The 21660-nt window shown below is 61.3% G+C and overlaps 1 protein-coding gene across 1 annotated transcript in view; it reads right to left on the bottom strand.

Moving 5' to 3' along the window:
- The window catches only part of ABLIM2 (actin binding LIM protein family member 2), a 66797-nt gene that overhangs the window by 37886 nt on the left and 7251 nt on the right, over positions 1 to 21660 (bottom strand). The window contains exons 2-6 of the mRNA XM_040965837.1: positions 19890 to 20033; positions 16654 to 16837; positions 13567 to 13682; positions 10439 to 10565; positions 6316 to 6409 (exon numbers count right to left, since the gene is read on the bottom strand). Of these exons, the coding sequence (XP_040821771.1) occupies positions 6316 to 6409; positions 10439 to 10565; positions 13567 to 13682; positions 16654 to 16837; positions 19890 to 20033 (665 nt within the window). The remainder of the gene's footprint in view (positions 1 to 6315; positions 6410 to 10438; positions 10566 to 13566; positions 13683 to 16653; positions 16838 to 19889; positions 20034 to 21660) is intronic.

The following is a 21660-nucleotide window of genomic DNA, read 5'->3' as shown; positions in this document are numbered from 1 at the left end:
ATAGGCGGCAGCTGAGGGGCTGCCAGGACGGGGAGGAGGGTCTGGGGAGACAGCGCTGGGCGTGGTGTGTGTGGGGAGGATGAGCGAGGTGGAAGAGGAGAGAACTGATCATGTGAACACAGTGCAGCTCCTGGGTCCAGCATCCATCACTGAACAGTGCAGAGCAACAGCGGGCACTTCCGACTCCACGGTCCAGCACTGTGGCCAGCGCCCTGCGTGTGACCCAAGGGCACCCTGCCTCTGTGCCCACCCCACAGGAGGCCAGCAGGCAGGGGGAGCCAGGACTCCCACCAACTGGGCTGAGTCCCCATCCTGGACAGGACGCTTCCTCCTGGGAGAGGCCTCATCCCTCGGTTTCCCCATGAGGACCACTGTGGCTGAGCGCCTGGGCTCACTGTGCACTCAGCTCACCAAGGTGACTAGGCAGGAATGGGGGCGGAGGAGGGCCACACAGCCCCATAGGCACTGGATGCAGAGACGGGCACCGGGATCAAAGGGCCACACAGCTGGAGGCAGGGTCAAGTGTGGGCCAGCATCGCCACCTCCCCATGAAGGTGTGGAAGGCAACAGCAAGACACACAGTGTCCGTGTGACCTGGAGGGATGTCAAACAGGTGACATCACAGGTGGAGGGCATGTCCTGTGGTGATGTCACGGGTGAAGGGCGTGTCCTGGGTGACAACACAGGTGGAGGACGTGTCCTGGTAATGTCACAGGTGGAGGGTGTATCCTATGGTGATGTCACAGGTGGAGGGTATATCCTGTTGTGATGTCACAGGTGGAGTGTGTATCCTATGGTGATGTCACAGGTGGAGGGTGTGTCCTGTGGTGATGTCATAGGTGGAGGGTATATCCTGTGGTGATGTCACAGGTGGAGGGTGTGTCCTATGGTGACATCACAGGTGGAGGGCGTGTCCTGGTAATGTCACAGGTGGAGGGTGTATCCTATGGTGATGTCACAGGTGGAGGGTATATCCTGTTGTGATGTCACAGGTGGAGTGTGTAGCCTATGGTGATGTCACAGGTGGAGGGTGTGTCCTGTGGTGATGTCATAGGTGGAGGGTATATCCTGTGGTGATGTCACAGGTGGAGGGTGTGTCCTATGGTGACATCACAGGTGGAGGGCGTGTCCTGGTAATGTCACAGGTGGAGGGTGTATCCTATGGTGATGTCACAGGTGGAGGGTATATCCTGTAGTGATGTCACAGGTGGAGGGTGTGTCCTGTGGTGATGTCACAGGTGGAGGGTGTATCCTATGGTGATGTCACAGGTGGAGGGTGTGTCCTGTGGTGATGTCACAGGGCCATGTCTCTGACTACAGAAATGTGTCCTTTGGTGTCTGGACCTCTCGCAGCTCACAGCCAAGGTCACGGAGGTGCCAGGTACCAGCCCGTGGCCCTTGCCTCCTGACTTTGCCAGAGGGCCCCAGCTGAGGCATCACCCAGAGGTTCTGTGTGGGGAGCAGCTTCTGGGTCAGCCCACTCCTCTGAGGTGGCAGGGCAAGAGTGGGGCTGGGGCTGAGGGCATGGGGTCAGACCACTCTTGTCAGCACCGCCTGGTCCCCCTGTCCCCCTTCACCCTGAGCTGGGTGGTCCCGCCATCATCGGTAGGCTGGCCGCACCCTTGCCCCACTGTGGTTCTCCCACCCAATCCCCAGCCAGGAAGGGCCTAACTGGGCATCTTTGCTGCTGGAAGCTTCAGGCTGAACATGTGCAGCCTGCAGCCCCGCTGCCCACGTGGGGGATGGCCCAACTCCTGCCCATGTGGCACTGAGACAGCTGTGATGGACAAAGTGCTTTAAGGGCAGGTGTCCAACTCAGCGGCTACGATGCCCATCCACGCGCATTTCCCTTGCTGGACTTCCTGGGCTGGGTCCCAGCTCCCTGCTCATGCCCACTGGGGGCAGTAGTGGTGGCCCAGGTGCTTAGGCCCCCGCTGCCCACATGGGAGACCAGGATGGAGCTCCTGGCCCCTGGACATGTCTTGTTCCAGCCTTGGTCGCTGCAGCAGACCCCCAGTGAAGCAGCTTCCTGTGCCTCCTGTGCCCTCTGGGCTCTGCAGGGTGCCCAGCCCAGGGCAAAGCACCAGTTTCATTTCTGAATTTTCAGAACTGACCCCAGATCTCGAACAACCTCAGTGGTCCAGAGCACAGAGGAGATGGCCTCCCCAGGGACTAAACTTGGGCCTGCGACAGGCGCCACATGGCTGGAACCAACATGGGATCCCCCAGGAGCCGCAGAGACGGGTCTATTCCCTTGGCACGATGGCTGAGCCATGGACTGTGCCGAGGCCCCACTCCTGAGCTGCTCACCAGTCCCCAGCCTAGCCCTGTCTAGTCGGTCTCTGCCTGGCCCTGAGCTCGGGCCACGAAGCAGGAAAAACAGGCTTAGTCATAGCAGGTGGGTACAGCCACAGCTGTGTGTGCACAAGCCTGCGTGTCTACATCTGTGGTGTCTATGTGCACACACTTACAGATGGGTATGTATGTCTGTGTGTGTGTCTGTGTGTCCCTGTGTGTGTGTGTGGATGTGTGTGGATGTGTCTGTGTGTCCCTGTGTGTGTCCCTGTGTGTATGTGTCTGTGTGTCCCTGTGTGTGTGTGGATGTGTATGTGTCTGTGTGTCCCTGTGTGTGTGGATGTGTCTGTGTGGATATGTGTGTGTCCCTGTGTGTGTGTTTGTGTGTGTATGTGTGTGTCCCTGTGTGTGTGTCTGTGTGTCCATGTGTGTGTGGATGTGTGTGTGTGTCTGTGTGTCCATGTGTGTGTGGATGTGTGTGTGTGTCTGTGTGTCCCTGTGTGTGTGGATGTGTCTGTGTGGATGTGTGTGTGTGTCCCTGTGTGTGTGTTTGTGTATGTATGTGTGTGTCCCTGTGTGTGTGTCTGTGTGTCCATGTGTGTGTGGATGTGTGTCCCTGTGTGTGTGTGGATGTGTCTGTGTGTCCCTGTGTGTGCGAGCACGGTGAGTCTTTGGAGGACACACATACCCATGACTCCTAACAGCTGGTGCGTCCTGGTGCCCGGTGCTGGCTCGCTCTATGTTTACTCATGGCACCTGGGGCATGGGGGTCTCGGGAAACTGCCACCCCCTTACCCACTCAGGAGGTGCTGGTTTTGGAACTTGATTTGCACACTGCCCAGTTGCTGGGCACCCTGGCTCAAAGGCTCAGGAGAGGGGACATCTCATGGGAGAAGGGGACAGCTTGGGAGCCAGCAGCCGACAGCAGGTTCCCTAAGTGCAGTCTCCATGGAGGGGCCTGGTCGCCTCCAGACCTGGGCACGCAGCCAGCCCAGGGTGGACACACAGCAAGCCAAGAGAGGGCTTCTGAGGTGAGGGACAGGATGAGCACGGAGACTGACGGACGGAGGGAGGGCAGCGAAAAAACATAACCAGAGAAGGAAAGAGTGGTCCCAGAGGGATGCAGTCCTTCCTGTTACCATGGAGACAGCACTGGCGGACCTGCTGCACCTGGCAGCGCCCCCCCCCACAAGATTCACAGTGGGAAGGGCAAGAAGTACCCCACCCCTACTCCCACCCCTGCAAGGGGCCCCAGGGAACCAGGAAGAAAGTGGGGGCAGGGCTCTGGGGACACAGTGACTCCCACACAGGAGCCAGAGATGCCTGTAACACCGACTCCCTATGCAGGACCCAGCACACACATCCTGTGACACCAGAACCCTGCGGGAGCTGCTCCTGCTGCGCCATGCCCACCCCTCCCCTGCCCTTCTCCGCCTCTCCCTGCATGCCGCAGGACCCCAGCCTGGAGCCGGCTCACAGGCAGAAGGAGTGACGGGGGATGAGCACAGGTCCCCCCCCCCCACCAGCCAGCCCACATTTCCTGGCACTTCCATCCCAGATGGCAGGAAGCTGGCCTGCCCACTGACCTGGTTCAGCTGCCCCAGGGTGCCTGCTGCACGTTCAGTGGGGCCCTAAGAACGTGCTAGCCCCTCCGTGGGGTGCTCTCACCTGGTTTTCAAACTGCAGCCTCCAGTCCCAGCAGGGCGCCTGCTGCCTGGGGCAGCAAGGTCAAGACCCTGCAGCCAGCATCTAGGCCCTCTTGTCACCTGCCACCGCCAGCACAGCTCGCCCAGGAGCTGCGAGCTGGGCCGTCTCAGGCAGTGCCTGCTGCCTGCACGGAGGCAGCTCCCCGCATGTCCCCGCCCGCCACCGCACCTCGCCTCCCCGCAGAGGCGAAAACAAAAGCGTTCTTCCTCCTAGTGGCTGCCAAGGAGGCAACAGCTCCCAGTGCACCCTGAACACGCTGCACCCTCGGGTCGGCTGCAGGGGAGCCCCACAAAGGCCCCTACCTGTCCGTTCCTGCGTGGGCAGCATGGCTGCGAGGAGCCCGGTGGGGGCGCAGGGATCAGCAGGGGCATTCTTGCTGCAAGGGCTGGGTCTGGTTGGACCCTTCCCCAGACCAGGCCAGAGCTGCTCTGGGGCAGGGCAGGCTCAGCTCTCACATCTGTCAGGATCCAAGAACACAGACAGGCCCCCAGGGATGCAGGGGAGGGGTGGGAGCCTTGGTGAGCACTGCAGCCCAGCGCAGTGGGCACTGGAGGACAGGGCCTGGCCAGGCAGCCCAGTGCAGTGGGCACTGGAGGACGGGGGCCTGGCCATGTCTGCTTGGTCTTGGAACCTTGCTGCCTAGGCATGGGATCTAGCCCACCTATGCTGGGCACTCTGTGTCAGGTTCTGCTCACGCTTGGAGGAGAGAGGATGAGCAGTGCAAGATGGTAACAGCTGCAGTCCGGGGTTCCTGTCTAAGGCTGATGAGGAAGCGTTCTTCCTCCTAGTGGCTGCCAAGGAGGCAACAGCTCCCAGCGCACCCTGAACACGCTGCACCCTCGGGTCGGCTGCAGGGGAGCCCCATGAAGGCCCCTACCTGTCCGTTCCTGCGTGGGCAGCATGGCTGCGAGGAGCCCGGTGGGGGCGCAGGGATCAGCAGGGGCATTCTTGGTGGTGGGGAAGAATGCACCAACCAGGAGCCATTGCCTCGGCACCGTGGAGGAGTCATGTGGGCGTGAGCTGGATCTCAGCGGAGCTCTCAGTGAGAGGGGCCGGCTGAGGCACAGCGTGTAAAGCTGCCACCTGCAGCACCACCACCCCAAAGGGGCACTGGTTTGAGTCCTGGCTGCCCCACTTCTGCTCCAGCTCCCTGCTGTTGCGCATGGGGAAGCAGCGGAGGATGGCCCCAGTGCTTGGGCCTGCACCCACAGGAGGCCACATGGAGCCCCTGGCTGCCGTCCCGGCCCTGGCTGCTTCAACCATTTGGGAAATGAACTAAGAATGAAAGGCCCCTCTCTCTCTCTCTCTCTGGGTCACTTCGCTGTTCAAATAAACAAACATTTAAAAATACACCCACAATATCAAAACAGAATGCCTGTGTGGGACTGCTGGCTGCCAAATGAGATTAGGACTTGTCAGGAGACGGACAACACATGCTGGGAGTGGTGGGCAGAGCCTGGCAGGAAGCTCTGCCCCCATGCAGGCCACTGGGGCCGGGTACCCTTCCCCCAGGTCACACAGGAGACCTTGATGGGGGCCACTCCCACACCAGCCCCCTGGAGCCTCTGGTGGGGAAGAGGAGCCCATCTGGGAGGCAGTTGGGGCAGCCCTGAGGTCTGGGCAGGAGAGTGCCCAGGGGGCAGGGCTGAGGCCCATGCAGCTGGACCCTGACCCAGGGGAGGGTCCCAGCTGGGGGAGCTGGCACAGGGGAGCCTCCTCGCACCTGACCAGGTCTCTGTAAAACGCTGATGGGGCCCCTGCAGCCCCTGCTTCATGCCCATTGCCAGCAAACTGCTCTCTGCCCCACCCCACCCTGGCAGAGGCCCAGGGACTGCTCCTCTGTGCCACCCCCAAACCCCTGGAGAAGGGCACCCAGGCACAGCTCCCCCCAGGCCCCTCACTGGCCTGGAGATCCCTTTGGCCTGCCCCAGCACAGAGCACAGTCACGGGGGGGGGGGGCGGCTGGCAGGTGAGCTGGGGGGGGTGATCACTGCTGCCAGCCTTGAGAAGCAGCACCTTCATTATCACCAGGACCCTCTCATGCCAAATGCCTGAGTCTGGTGCCTGGCAGCAAGTGGCTGGGTTGAGCAGATCCCAAGTCCCTCCTGCCTTTCAACTCTGCACAGAAGTGGCATCCCAGGAAGGTTTCCTGGAGGAGGCAGCACAGAGCAGGCTCTGGACAGACCACAAAGGCATGCTGTGGCAGCCTGGGCACTGCAGACCCTTGCACAGTCACCAAGGCCTGGCCCCATGGCAAACTCCTGGGCGGCAGCTGGACCCAGTGTGCTGGTTCCAGCCCAGGAGGCACCTCACCTCCAGCACACGGCCTGTGATGTACTTCTCGCAGCCGTCGCAGCGGATGCCGAACTCGCCATGGTAGTCAGCTTCGCAGTAGGGCAGCCCGTCCCTGCAACGAGGCGGCTGGTCAGGACCAGTGGCTCACCCCAAGGCCGGCCCAAGATCCTACAGCCTCATCTGTGTGAGGGCCTCCCACCACAGCCAGCCCACGAGCAGCACTGCCTGCCCAGCCCACTCCCAGATGGGAAGACAGGTATGGAGGCGGGACCACCCCTGGGGCGGAGCGCGTGCGGCAGGGACCCAGCAGCCCTGGTGCTGGGGGAGGCCTGTCCCTCCTGTTGTACTGGGGATGCCCTCTTTGGGGTGCCTTGGATGGCCCAGGAGCTTCTGGCCACTGGACATGGAAGGGCCTGTGCTGTGCAGGGCGGCCCCAGGCATGGCTCCCTGGCCAGCTGCTTGGACACGGTGCCAGCACTCAGGGGAAGCAGCCTGTCGGGGGTTGGCAGGACACAGGGGGTTCAATGCCCGGAGCATTGTGTCTTGTGTTGTCATTGCTGCTGGCACCAACGCAGCATGGGGTTGGGCTTCCTGGGCCACTGCCCAACTGTGTGACCCCAGTCACACTGCTCAGTCTCTGTGGCTCACATTCGCTCTCAGTGAGGCAGAAGGAGCAGACAGGAGTGGTGGGGCAGTGCCCGGCTAGGCCAGCACGTGCCCCTGGTGGCCCAGCTGCTAGTAGCCATCAGGGCCCTGGGGCTCTCTGTTCCCCAGCAGGAGTGCGCGGGGGCTGCTGGGCTCAGCACACCCTTCCCCAGCGTCATAGGAGTTGCTGGGGCTCCAGCCTGGCTTTGTTCTGGGTGTGGCTGGGCAGCAGGGCACCTGTGCAGCTAGCAGGGCAGGGCAGGACCAGCATGGCGATGCTCCTTTCTCTGCACCTCTGCTGGGTTCCCCTAAGTCCCTGGTAGCATCAGCAACCCTGGACTGTGCCCACCTCTGGCTATACCCTTAACCCACGACAAAGCTCAGGTGGTCAACACCCCATGGCAGTCCTCTCTCACACGCTGGGAAATCAGGGCCCCCGCCATCCCCCACAAACCCAGCATATCAAGGCACTTTCTCCATGGCAACGCAGACACACCCTCCTCCCTGGTCTGGCTGCTTAGTAACAGATGTGTGGTGTGGCGGGGTGGGGGGGAGGCAGCCTCCCAGGGGAAGGGGACCTTGCATTTTTCAGAAACTGCTCAGTGCACAGGCTGGGTTTGTCCCGCTGCCTCTGTGGCTGGCTCTGCTGTAATGAGGCGGGGGCCCAGGCTTCCTCCACAGGCCCATTCCCTGAGGAAGGGGGCTCATCTTGGTCTGGCGACCTCTGTCTCCAAAGTGTCACTCTGAGATGGCTACGGAGGCACCTGCAGTTGTAACAAACAGCAGAGACCCCACACGCCCTGAACCAGGACTGCCCTGGGACAGGATATACAACTGGCATGCAGAAAGTAGAGGTGAACCCAGGAACAAGGCCAGATTCTGTGTGAGTGCAAATGTGTGCTGTGCCAGTGAGGTGTGTATGTGTGTGTCCCTGCATCTGTGAGGTGTGTGTGTGTGTCCCTGCATCTGTGAGGTGTGTATGTGTGTCCCTGCATCTGTGAGGTGTGTGTGTGTGTGTCCCTGCATCTGTGAGGTGTGTGTGTGTGTCCCTGCATCTGTGAGGTGTGTATGTGTGTGTCCCTGCATCTGTGAGGTGTGTATGTGTGTGTCCCTGCATCTGTGAGGTGTGTATGTGTGTGTCCCTGCATCTGTGAGGTGTATGTGTGTGTGTCCCTGCATCTGTGAGGTGTGTGTGTGTGTGTCCCTGCATCTGTGAGGTGTGTGTGTGCGCGTCCCTGCATCTGTGAGGTGTGTGTGTGTGTGTCCCTGCATCTGTGAGGTGTGTGTGTGTGTGTGTCCCTGCATCTGTGAGGTGTGTATGTGTGTGTGTCCCTGCATCTGTGAGGTGTGTGTATGTGTGTGCTGCATCTGTGAGGTGTGTGTGTGTGTCCCTGCATCTGTGAGGTGTGTGTGTGTGTGTCCCTGCATCTGTGAGGTGTGTGTGTGTGTCCCTGCATCTGTGAGGTGTGTATGTGTGTGCTGCATCTGTGAGGTGTGTGTGTGTGTGTCCCTGCATCTGTGAGGTGTGTGTGTGTGTGCTGCATCTGTGAGGTGTGTGTGTGTGTGTCCCTGCATCTGTGAGGTGTGTGTGTGTGCTGCATCTGTGAGGTGTGTGTGTGTGTGTGTCCCTGCATCTGTGAGGTGTGTATGTGTGTGTCCCTGCATCTGTGAGGTGTGTGTGTGTGTGTCCCTGCATCTGTGAGGTGTGTGTGTGTGTGCTGCATCTGTGAGGTGTGTATGTGTGTGTCCCTGCATCTGTGAGGTGTGTGTATGTGTGTGCTGCATCTGTGAGGTGTGTGTGTGTCCCTGCATCTGTGAGGTGTATGTGTGTGTGTCCCTGCATCTGTGAGGTGTGTGTGTGTGTCCCTGCATCTGTGAGGTGTGTATGTGTGTGTGCTGCATCTGTGAGGTGTGTGTGTGTGTCCCTGCATCTGTGAGGTGTATGTGTGTGTCCCTGCATCTGTGAGGTGTGTGTGTGTGTGTCCCTGCATCTGTGAGGTGTGTGTATGTGTGTCCCTGCATCTGTGAGGTGTGTGTGTGTCCCTGCATCTGTGAGGTGTGTGTGTGTGTGTCCCTGCATCTGTGAGGTGTGTATGTGTGTGCTGCATCTGTGAGGTGTGTGTGTGTGTGTCCCTGCATCTGTGAGGTGTGTATGTGTGTGCTCCATCTGTGAGGTGTGTGTGTGTGTGTCCCTGCATCTGTGAGGTGTGTGTGTGTGTGTCCCTGCATCTGTGAGGTGTGTGTGTGTGTCCCTGCATCTGTGAGGTGTGTGTGTGTGTGTGTCCCTGCATCTGTGAGGTGTGTGTGTGTGTGTCCCTGCATCTGTGAGGTGTGTGTGTGTCCCTGCATCTGTGAGGTGTGTGTGTGTGTGTCCCTGCATCTGTGAGGTGTGTATGTGTGTGCTGCATCTGTGAGGTGTGTGTGTGTTTGTCCCTGCATCTGTGAGGTGTGTATGTGTGTGCTGCATCTGTGAGGTGTGTGTGTGTGTGTCCCTGCATCTGTGAGGTGTGTGTGTGTGTGTCCCTGCATCTGTGAGGTGTGTGTGTGTGTGTCCCTGCATCTGTGAGGTGTGTATGTGTGTGCTGCATCTGTGAGGTGTGTGTGTGTGTGTGTCCCTGCATCTGTGAGGTGTGTGTGTGTGTGTCCCTGCATCTGTGAGGTGTGTGTGTGTGTGTCCCTGCATCTGTGAGGTGTGTATGTGTGTGCTGCATCTGTGAGGTGTGTGTGTGTGTGTCCCTGCATCTGTGAGGTGTATATGTGTGTGCTGCATCTGTGAGGTGTGTGTGTGTGTGTGTCCCTGCATCTGTGAGGTGTGTGTGTGTGTGTGTCCCTGCATCTGTGAGGTGTGTATGTGTGTCCCTGCATCTGTGAGGTGTGCAATTGTTTTCCCAGTGCTGGCCCTGCCTCTTCCTGAGCTTTTGAGGTCACATCTTCCTGTCTCTTGATGGGCACCGCACCCCCACATCACCCCAGGCTTTAGGCACCCACTGATCTGCTCATACCCCCTCATCCCTGACACCAGCCACACCACACCCCAGGCCGTGGGTCTGAGAGGAGTATCACGAGCCAGCAGGGGCTGCCACTGGGGTGAGCACCCGTGGGTGCCGCCTGATCATACCCTGGCAGCCATATTATTCCCTCTCTCTGAAGGACATCCAGGCACCAGGATTGTGGCATGGGACACCCAGGGAGAGTGGGTGGCTGGCAGGAAGGTGGCAGGGGACACCCAGGACAGGGCGGGCGGTGGGAAGGTGGCAGGGGACACCAAGGACAAAGCGGGCGGCAGTGCACGAGTCACAGTAGGAGCCCTGACACGTCTGCATCAGCTCAGTGGAAGCTGCAGTTCAGGCCAGGCCTGCCTGAGACAGCCTGCCCGGGCGAGGCTGAGGCACCTTCCTAGCGGGAGGTGGCACACGGGGCGCCCAGCGATGCTGTTCGGTCCCACAGCCCCGAGCAGCGCGGGCCGACGCTGGGCTGGAGCCCTGGCCACACTTACTTGCTGATGTATTCAGCCGTCAGGAGCTTCCCGCAGGTCTTGCATTTGAAACAGCCCAGATGCCAGTGTTTGTCCAAGGCCACCAGGGCCTGGCCGTTTTTGATCTCCACCCCGCAGCCCCCACAACCTGGGGGGAGAGAGAACAGGTCACAGATGTCCTCATCGTGGCAGGGTCTCGGTCACACCACAGCGGGCGCAGGTGGCAATGGCACAGGTGGGCTCCTCGCTCTCAGCCTGCGGGAGCACCTGCGACAGAGGGATGGGAGCACGCACAACACACGGGGACGTATGCCAACTGCTCGAGGCCTGGGCCTCGCCTTGCAGAGGTCAGGATGGGAGGCCCCCATGGCGGTCAGCAGGGGGCTGGTACAGCGGGCAAAGCTGCTGCCTGCAGTGCCGGCATCCCACCACGGCACCACTTCAATCACTAACTGTTCTACTTCCGATCCAGCTCCTTGGTAATGTGCCTGGGAAAGCAGTGGAGGGTGGCCCAAATGCTTGCACCCCTGCACCCACGTGGGAGACCCAGATGGAGTTCTTGGCTCCTGGCTTCAGCCTGGCCCAGCTCTGGTCATTATGACCAACTGGGCAGTGAGGTCAGAGTGAGGTCACCTGAAGGACAGGGGCTCCCCCACTCTGTCTCCTCCTCCCTCTCTTTCTTCCAAATCAATTAATATTAAAAACAAAAGCAAAATACAGAAGTCCCCCCACGGGGTTGCAGAGCCTGGGCTGTGAGCCGCTGCCCACTGCTCGCACCCTCCCGGCGGGCGCCCACAGCCAGCGTCACGCACTGTCACGCCTTGTCAGTCACTGAAGGAAGAGTGGGTGCCCTCGGCAGGTGCAGTAGGCAGTGGGGTGTGGGGGGGGGAGTCTGCAGGGCTGGGCAGGCGTGGGTGTGGATGTGTGCAGGCGTGTGCGCTGTGTTGAGGCGTTGCACATCCTTGGGGGACTGCTCAGGGACCCCCAAACCCTAGAAGCACATGTTCCTCACCCAAGGTAGCCACATTTGCCTGGAGCCCCCTCAACACCCAGCACCCCGCAGAGGCCCTGTGGGCGCCAGCCTCCCACACATCTCAGGGAATGTGCACAGGTGATCAGCGCGGGCAGAGCGTCTGCGGGGGGTGCACGAGCTTGTGTGAGTGGGAGATGTAGCCGCGGGGCGGGGCCGGGAGGTCTGGGATGTGCCCACAGGCGAGGTGCCGGGCCTTAATGGGGGGCAGGTGAGCAGGGACCCTGCTCAGCCTCAGCAAACATCCACCCACAATGAAGAGAACACCCCCCCGGGTCTGTGCTCTCGGAGCCCTGGGGTGGGGTGCTCAGGCTGCCCACGCCCTGCGGAAGCCAGCTCAGCTGCCCTGCTCTGCTGGACGCGCAGCCCCACTGCTTGCGGGCAGAGCTAGCCCATGCCCAGGCCCCTCCCCTAGTCAAGCTCCCTGAGTTCCCACTCCTGGTCACAGCCCCTTCCCAGAGACACCCACACTCCTCCTTCGGTCCCACCACCTCCGCCGTGCAGAAGGCCACTGTGGGTCCCGGAGCTCATGGGCTGGCCTCGCCTGGCAGTGGCCTTCTCCATCAACTGTGGTGGGCACTCCACTAGCTCCAGTTTGGTGGCTCTCAGTCGGGGTATCCTTCCCCAGGGGGCACTTGGGTATTTGATGGTCAAGGCTGGGGCTGCTACAAAGCACAGCCCCACACATCCCCTGAGCTGCCACCCAACAGCACGGTTCCAAGCCTCCAGTTCCGGTTTCCGCAGCTGCTGTCAGAGCCCCAACGCCCTCCAAGGAGAGAAGTGTGATGTGGCAGCCCCCAGCCTGCTATGAAGGCTGCAGGACCCCCAACCTCACACCCCCTGCAGAGACCAGCTCCACCGCTCCGCATGGGCTCCAGCTCGCCCCTGTCACCCCCCCATGGGGCTGGAGTGTCACTGAGCTGGGGTGGTGCAGAGAGGCAGGTGTAGAAGGATGCGTTGTCATGGGAACACCATCATCGCTGTCTCCATGTTAAGTGTTGCCTACCACAGCGCCACTGGCCAAAGCCCTGAGTGGGTCCCGGATGGTGCCGGTGCAATCAGGCCGCAGCGTCCCCCTTGCCCCACACCCTGGGCCTGGCTCTGCCATGATGGTCCACTGCAGCAGAACGGGTCTGGGTTCCTCTGGGGCATGACCCTTCTAGAACCTTCCTACTTCTTGCTCCTCCCACAGTCCCTCCCTCTTCCAAAGGAGGCTTGAGTGGGCTCGAACCCTGGCTGTGTCGCAAACTCCTGGGGCCCAAGAAGCACCACGCCTCCTCCAGAAGCCTCAGATGGGCACTTGGAGGGGGTGCCAGAAACCATCGGCGGGCAAGAGGCTGCCCTGCCAGAGCCCCTCTGTGCTGGGATAGGAGGCCAGTGCCCGTAGCACGCAGGGGTCACCCTGCCAGAGTCCAGAGACTGCTTGGCAGTCTGGTGGCCTGGGCCCCTCAAGTTCCCACACCCCAGGCTGGGAGAGGCCACCTGAGCGTCACCCCTCCCCACAGCAGCAACCCCTGATGCTCCGGCTGATCACTGCCTGTCCACTCGAATGCATACGCAGCTCCCTGTCCCCCGCACACAGCAGGCTGAGCTCCCGGGGCCAGGACAAGGACCTGGAGAGGACCTGGCCAAAGAGCCCATAGCTTGGGGAACCCTCAAAGGGCTTTTGGGGGCCTAGGACTAGCACAGGGAACGGAGAATGCCAATATGAAGGTGATGGAGAGGACAGGAAGTCAAGAAGACTTCATGGAGGAGGCGGGCAGGGCTAGAGCTGGACCCAGCAGATGGATCCTGGGCGTGGAGGCAGGCGGAGCTAAAGCTGGACCCAGCGGATGGATCATGGGCGTGGAGGCGGGCAGGGCCAGAGCTGGACCCAGCGGATGGATCATGGGCGTGGAGGCGGGCGGAGCTAAAGCTGGACAGAGTGGATAGATGATGGCTGTGGAGGTGCACAGGGCCAGAGCTGGACAGAGTGGATGGATGGCAAGGGCTGGGCAGCACAAGAACCCTGTCCCTGGCAGCCCCCATCATCCTTGTCCAATGAGGTTTCCCAGCTGCCGCAGCTGGGCTGCTACCAAGCCAGCACTGCCTGCTGCCCGCTCCAATTTGGTGCACTTACTGCGGAGGCCCTGGGTGGAGTGCACGCTGCCACCCCCTAACGTGGGCAGGGAACACTTCTGGCACACGCATTCCTTGCCGTTGAAGGTCACACGGTCCCCGGGTGGGAAGGGCAGCCTGAAAGAGAACAGGTTGTGTTACCAGCCAGGCCCACTTCCAGGTCTTCACTCAGGGACCTTGCTCCCCAGACAGACGTGGTGGGCCAGGGACCTGGGCACCCTGCTACCCAGGGGATCTTGGTGTCACTGATTTGAGCTTTGGTGTCCTCACCTGTACCAGCAAAATCACGGGACCTCAGGCCATGGTGAGCCCGAGCCTGGCCCGGGGAGGCCAGGGCAGGGAGGCCCGGCTGGGCCCGGGGAGGCTGGGCCCGTAGCAGCACAGCTCTAGTTGCATGGCACTAGAGGGACCCCCATTTTAATTCACAATTCTGGCGTTTTGCTCTAGTGGATTTTTTGAGGATGGACTTCAGTTTTAAATAAACAGTGCTTTAAAATATCTTGTCTGCAGGAGCTGGGTTTTTGGTGTTGCCTCACACTGCAGCTGAAGGGAACGCCTGGGGCAGCACATGCCCTTCCCGTCCAGCTCCAAGGGTATGGTCAGTCTGAGGGCGCCAGCGATCCCCGGAGCAAATTGTGCCCTGTGTGACCCAGGGCAAGTTTCTCAACCTCTCTGAGCTCCAGCTCTTTTGCACACAGGCCTAACAGCACTCGCCTGATAGGGCTTTTATGCATTGGTTCATCCACACATCCCTCAGGAACTCCTCCTGGGTGCGGGGGCGGGGTCTCTGGCAGCTAGCCTTTATAAAGCTGAGCCCACACCTACGGAAACACTCCCCTACCGCCAGCCTCCGGTTCCTACAGGTTAGATTCCTCTTTTCTGGAACTTTCCATCACGTGGCCATCTCAGAGCAGGCATGTGTGGAGCTGTGCTCAGTATCTGGCAGGTGCCCAGAGTGCCGTGGAGGTTCCTGTGTGGGGCTGCAGGGCAGGGGTGGGGCGGGCTGCTGGGAGGGCTGCAGGGCAGGGGTGGGGCGGGCTGCTGGGAGGGCTGCAGGGCAGGGTCTCTGCTGTGTGGGGCTGCTGAGTCCTGCAAGCCCCCCGCCCAGCTCTGTGCCCCAGGCCTTGGGCAGAGCACACGGCTCCAGCCCCAGTGAGCGGCTCCCACGTGGCATCACGGACACCGTCCACGGCTCTGCCTTCAGCCCGCCTTCCTGGCACCTCACAGCAGACTGGCGCCTGGTGGACGTCGTGGTGACACATTTACATTTGCATTATTTTATCCGAGAGGCAAAGCAAGAGTCGGGCATCTTCTATCTCCTCCATTGGCAACCGGGCTGGGCTGGGAAGAAGCCAGGAGCTCTGCCCAGGTCTCCCACGCGGGTGCAGGGCCCGAGCACGTAGCCCGTCCCCTGCTGCCTTCCCAGGCACATCAGCAGGGAGCTGGATCAGAAGTGGAGCGGCGGGGACTCAATCCAGTGCCAAAGGGGACGCCGACCTCACAGGTGGAGGCTCAGCCAGCAGAGGCTGGCCTCAGCGGCTTGAGGAGGATGTCCGGCAGGCTTTTCTCCTCTTACTCTGTGGTGGCTCCCTGGGCATCTCGGATTGTCGGAGTTCCTCACATTCCAGAAACATTTGGCCTTCATTTCTGCAGCCCCTCCCACTCGCCGCACCCAGAGAGGCAGATCTCCTCGTGTCCTTCTGACCCCCTCTGCGGGCTTCTGCTCCACACCTTCGGGCTCACCCACCCACCCCTCTCCCAACAGGCCCCGACAACCACCAAGGCCTCAAGGAAGCTCTACCCTGAAGGTGTGACATTCCTCAGTTCTAGAAGGTTCTAGAGGACTCCATTCCTCTCAGCACTCTTGCAGCCCATGACAGCCATCTGAGAGTCACTGTCTGACCAGTTTTTCGCAGGTGTCCCCAGCTCTGCTCCCAGGGGCTGACCTTCCTGGACCTGGAGAGTCTCGCCTGCCCGGGAGCGTGCTGGCTGTAGCTCTGGGGGACAGCTGGTGGGTGCTGGGGCCTGCAGGACCTTCCTTGGCGAGCCGGGCCCAGCAGGCCCAGCTCGCCCCCAACCCAGGGCCCTCTGGGGTCCCCACGATGCACCCTGGCTGCTCACCCAGAACCATCGCTCTGCCCAGGAACCACGAGAGGTGTGACTAAGCTCGCATGAGCCCCTCTGTGCCTCAGGGTATGTCTCTGGCCCTGGACTCAGAGGCCCTCTGCTCTGCGCTCCCTGGACCACGAGGCTGGCCTGGCTTGTTCCCCTCATGGCCCGGCCCCTCTGCCTCTGCAGCCACCATCTATCCCGTCACAGGGAAATGCTCGCTCCCTGGGGTCCCCCTGCTTACGGTTGGCTCCGGGAACCCCTGCATGTACAAAGCTGCCCTGTGCCCCATTCTTGGTCACTCTGCATCTGCCTGCTAACCACGTGTGAAGTGGTCACTTCCCAGGTCTTGTTCCACGTCCTGCTCGTCCACCAGGAGCCAGCAGGATGGCCAACTCCAGCCCCAGTTGCTCAGTGTGACGCTGGCCACCTGCTGCTGTTTTGTAAAACACAGCGTCCAGTGGTGACCTTCCCAGGAACCCAGCCCTGTCTCCAAGCCACAGACACGGATGTCAGACATGCCAGGGACCCCCAGCCCAAGCCATACTGCCCCTGACACACGGGGTCCCCTCTCTGGCAGTGTCCTGTGCTGGAAGCTTCCTGTCTTGGACTTTGGACATGACCCCGTGAGAGGCCCTGTTCACCTGGGTGTGGTGAGGCCAGGAGAACAGGATGGAACACCAGTCTTGTTTCCAACTCTGCTTCTGTGTTCTAGAACATTCCCACGAGCAGAATGTGCTGGAAGCTATGGAGGGCAGGAGGATGGGTGACCCATGGGACGCGGCCAGCTGGGACAGGCCATGGGCAGGGCCCCGTTGCCATGTGAATCCTGAGTGCTGCAGGCCCCCCACTTGGGACTGCAGAGAAGTTGTACCCGGCCTGCTGCGGCAGCCGCAGTCACGGTCAGAGGGCTGGACCCAGGGATGGTGTGGAGCGCGAAGGCTGCAGCAGGCCGCTCAGGGCCACCACAGGGACTCACCTGCACACAGCACAGACGAAGCAGTCGGGGTGGTAAGTCTTGCCCAGCGCCGACACCACCTCGCCTTCGATGAACTGGTCGCAGCGGAAGCAGCGGGTTCCATAGAGGCGCTGGTAATCAAGTCTGCAGATGTACTCTCCCTGGCGCACGAAGAAGCCGCCCTCAGCCAGGTCGCAGCCGCATGCTGGGAACGGACGGCAGGTGAGAGTCAGACGTAGGGGATGCCGTCCCCTTGCATCCCTCAGGTGCCCGCATCCCGGCAGGCCAGTGTCCCACCTGACCCAAGCCTGGCGCCTCGGTCAGTCTCAGGTGAGTGGTGGGCTCGCCGGCAGCCCTGGACCTATGGCAGAGCAGCTTTTTCCTGCAGAGGCTGGAGCGAAAGCTGGGATTTGCGAGGGGCTGTTGAGCACCCTGGCATGGAGGATGAGCCTTGCTGGCCGCCAGCCCTGCCCACCTCCAGGAGCCTGTCTCTGTCTCTCTCGGAATGAACCAAAAGTGGACGCAGCTTGGTCTCTGCCACAGTGCAGAAAGACACTGAGGTTTCTAACAACCCACACACCTCTCAGGAGAGGTTCAGGAGAGGCAAGATGCCCACAGGGCTCGGGAGGGGACACAGGGCACAGGTGGGCACATGGGCAGTACCACTGGTGCCTGAAGCAACGGACACTGCTGAGTGGCCATCAGAGCCACCAGGGAAGGGTCTCCTGACTGCTGACTCCCGGCTGGCGTCCACACCGCTCACGTGTTGAGCGGCATCTGTGCGCAGTCACACGTGCGGCTGGGACGATATCAGTCATCATTTTAGGAAGTGGACATGGCATTGCGTCATCAAGGAAGGAAGTCAAGCAGGAGGAAGAGCAGGCCGTGGGCTGCGTGTCTGTCCACACACACGAACAACGTGTCCACGTATGTGGCATGTACATGTGCTCGTGTGCGTGCGTGTGCGTGTGTGTGCGTGCGTGCATGTGTGCGTGCGTGTGCGTGTGTGTGCATGCGTGCGTGTGCATGCATGTGTGCGTGTGCGTGCGTGCGTGTGTGTGTGCGTGTGTGTGTGCGTGTGTGTGTGTGTGTGCGTGCGTGTGCGAGGCCCTGGGGATGCTGACAAGGACAAATCGATGCGATGGCCATTGGCCACCAGGGCTTGACATTCTGCTTCAGCAACTTGTTTGGCAGTGCAAAGCTTCTGAACTGTGTGGCAGCTTCTCGAGAAAGCGTGACTTCAGAAGCTGTGTGCACCAAGGCGGAGGACGCTGCAGGCCGAGGGGCCGCACAGCCTCGCGCCCACACATCCTGCCATGACTGCCAAAGCACACAGGGAGAAGGCGTCTTGGGCAGGAACCGACCCCGGTCCTCCCTGACGCCTGCATCCCAGCCAGGCCTGATGAGAACAGAGGGGGAGCCCACAGGGGCACAGGGCAGCTCGGCCTGCAGCTTGAGGCCCCCCTGTCCGGCACGGCACGGCTCATGGTTCCCTTTGGTTTGCAGACTTCTCACTGTGCAGTGTGTCCTCGGTGTGGGAGTTCCTATGACCGCTGTACCTGCTGGACTCACATGCCCACCTACAAGATGGAATTCTGTGATCAAACACAGGGTATGATCAACTTGTGTCCATTTGCCCTGCATGGCTGCTGGGTCCCTCGGGCCTGCAACTCCTGCTGCAGGAAGGACACAAGGTGGTATGGAAGCTTCCGGGGCCTTCGGCAGACGGGGTAGCATTGCACAGCCGTGAAACGATGTCAGGACACGGAAGTGTTCACAGAGCAGACCTGCCCAAGTTAGGACACAGTCCAAGGAAAAGACCGGAAGGCTGCAGGCATGAGGATGCTGTCCCGTGATCCCCAGCGTGGTCCCGTCTGTGCCCTGCTAAGTGTGGCAGGGCCAAGTCTGCTGGCCATAGTTCAAACATGAAGCCATGGTGCCGGCATTTGGCACAGCCATGAAGACACCCCTGGGGTATGTGCTACCCCAATCCTGTGCCTGGTCTGTGTCCCCCTCCAGTCTCCTGATGCTGGACACCCCAGGAGGCACTGGATCCCTGGCACAGGGCAGTAGGAGGGAGATCCTGTCTTCTGGCTTCAGGATAGTCCAGCTCTAGCTGCCGCAGCAACTGGGGCACCGTCAGCAGATAAGAGACCTCCCTCTCTCCTCTCTCTGTCTTTCCAATAAACATCTGTAAGCTTTAGAAACAAACCAGAAGCAAGACAGAGAACTTCAAGGTATCAATAGGCCCTGCCTGGGCCAGCCTCAGGGCCAGCCGGCACTCTGTTCCTCTCCTTACCTGCAGAGAGCAGGACGGAGCCCCTGCTGTGGGGCCACAGCTCTCCAAGGGCCAGCACTGGCTGATCCCGGGCAGGATGCACTCCTGAGTCCAGTCCCTGCTCACTTGCACCCCACGAGACACCAGATGAGGACTCAGCCGCCTGGGCCCCTGCCAGCCATGTGTGAGGCTCAGACCAAGCTCTGGCCTCCCGGATTTGACTTGGCCAGGCTTAGGACAGGAGGCACTCAGCAGGTTAAGTAGCAGATGAAAGCTAGGCCCTTCTCTTTCTCACTGTGCGGCTAAGATCCCCAGCACCCCCTTTCCGGGCCTGCTCCATGCCCTTCCTGCGACTTGGACTGAGGGTTCCTGAGAAGTCGGGGTCTGTGGGGGCATCATGGAGCTGAGCCAGGCTGAATCCACAGGAAACCCAGGGCCCAGAGTGGAGCTGGGGACCCAGCTTGCCGTCACAGCGCTGATGGCAGCCACTGCTTGTACACATGGGCAGGGCACCCTACTCCCTGCCAGCAAGGCCTCAGCGGTGGACAGGAAGGCAGGGTGGGAGAGTGGGGGGCTCAGCCGTGCTCCTGGCTCCCTCCTCCCTCTTACTCAGCCACCTTGTGGCTCATCTGACCACTTACAGGGAAGGCCAGGCTGTTTGCATGAGGCCCCACTCCACGAGGCAGGCGAGAGGCGCCTTGGGACTGTGGCCCAGGGTGGGTCTCATGTGCCCCACTGCTGGGCTCACGCCGCTGACAGGGACACTGGACCTTCCTGGCCTCGCTGCTGCGCCCGTGCGCCCTCCCTCCTCTGGCTGCAAGGCTGGGAACCTCCGCACAGCCCCAGCAACACAGACCATACTGCGTGGGTCGCACTGCTGTGGGCAGGGGCTGGGTTTCCGGGGACCCCAGCATTAGCCAGAAGGGATGCCGAGGGACGAAGAGGGCCACAGCGGCCCGAACCCGAGCCGAGCGCTCACCTTTGCAGACGAAGCACTTGATGTGAAAGTAGCGGCTCTGCACACGCAGCACCTCGCCCTTGCACACGCTCCCACACGTGCTGCACAGGATGGCCGAGCTGGGCGGCTTCTCCGGGGGGCTGTGTGCAGCCGGGGGCTCGGACACTGTGGGAAACATGGAGCCGTGTCAGACGGCGGAGGCGCTACTGCCCGGGTTGAGCCCAGGGACCATGCACCCCACTTCCCACAAGCCAGGTTAGACGTTGGCTCTCTTCGTTGTGGGGGGAACAAGGGGGCTCGTGACAGGTGACAGCCACCTGGGAGCACCCATGCTGGAGCTCCCATCCTGGCAGCCCCGCCCCAAGTGTGGTCCGGTCCCTGTGTGATGCACCTGCTGGGGTGAGGGTGAGGCAGAGCCATTAGTGACCCTCTCGAGGGCGAATGACCCCTCGGCCTGCCCAGCTCCTTCCAGGGTCCCCAGAGGCCTTGGTAGGCCAAGACCGAGCCGTGCCCTGCACGGCATAGACTATGCTGGCTGTGGACACAGCTGAGCAGCCAGCAGCAGCCACAGTGTGTCCTGGGGCTGGAGTGAGGACAGAGCCGCAGGCTTGGCCAGTGAGAGCTGGCTGGCAGAGAGAAGCCGGCCCCAAGGGCTGATGGCTGCTGGAGCTCGGGGCCTGCACGGGCACCCTGGCAGGGGGCTTAGAGGCAGGCGGCAGCAGTGGACAACCGTGGCCCCCAAGCCTCCAAGCCTCCGCTGTGGCCAGAGGCAGAGGGAGGGGAGGGCCATGGCAGTGCTGGCTGTGAGGCAGAGTGTGGGTGTCCCTCCCGGTCACCCCCAAGGCAGAGGTGGACAAGCAGGTAGGCACCAACTGCATCACCGCCACCTGCAGTGGCTCAATGACAGGCAGGTCTGTGGGCCCAGCGAGGCCCCTGCAGCCGCATACACCTGGACCAGCACAGTGGGCCCCTGCTGGCACCAGCAAAACCACCTCTTCCTCTGTCACCTCAACTGTCATTTAACACAGCTGATGGGAGAGGCAGAGGGCAAGGGGCCTGAACCTGAACGCTGCGGTGGGCAGCCTAGACAATGCTGGCCACGGCGGCTCCTGCAGGGGACACACCAGGATGTCAGCCCGTCCCTGCCCGAGGCTCGCAGTGGGAGGGCAGGCGGCTCTTCCTCTGGCCCTCGGCTCCTTGTATCATCCAGGCACGCATCTGTGTGCAAGGTGTGGCGTCGGGGTCCAGGACACATCTGCAGCCACACCTGCTCTGCAGTGCGACCAGGTGGGTCCAGGAACAGCCGTCTCCATCACACTACCTGCCCACCCAGTCTCTTCACCTCAACTGACCCCAGGCGATGCAGGCTGGGCAAGGCGGCTGGCTGCACAGCCCCCAGGAGAGACGGCGGCCGCTCCCAAGCTCCCACAGCCTGGCACTGCCAGCTCTCAGGTTGAGCTGAGGGTGGGGAGGACGTGCAGGCATCCACCCCAGGCCTTGGGCAGCAGTGCCTCCCCCTTGGGATACGAAACAGAACCACACTGCAAAGGCCGGGCTTGTGGATCGGAACCTTGGGCCCCTCGAGGGACTGCTCCCTGTGTCGGGGACAGCAGGAGTGGCCTGTGGCCACGGCCATACCCTGCTCACTTCCCTGGCTGCGGTGGGGGGACAAGGGCCAGGGGCCCCAACCAGGATTCTTCCCTCAAGCCACACTCCAGACAGACAAGCTTGAAGCAAGCTGGTCCACCAGGTCAAGGCTGCTCAGTGGCCAGGGAGGACACCGAGACTGAAA

Source organism: Ochotona curzoniae, unplaced genomic scaffold (assembly GCF_017591425.1).
Source record: "Ochotona curzoniae isolate NIBS_2020 unplaced genomic scaffold, NIBS_Ocur_1.0 scaffold_4505, whole genome shotgun sequence".
In the NCBI taxonomy this organism is placed as follows: Eukaryota; Metazoa; Chordata; class Mammalia; order Lagomorpha; family Ochotonidae; genus Ochotona; species Ochotona curzoniae.
Note: the sequence above shows the minus strand (reverse complement) of the source record. Positions and strands in the feature narration are given on the sequence as shown.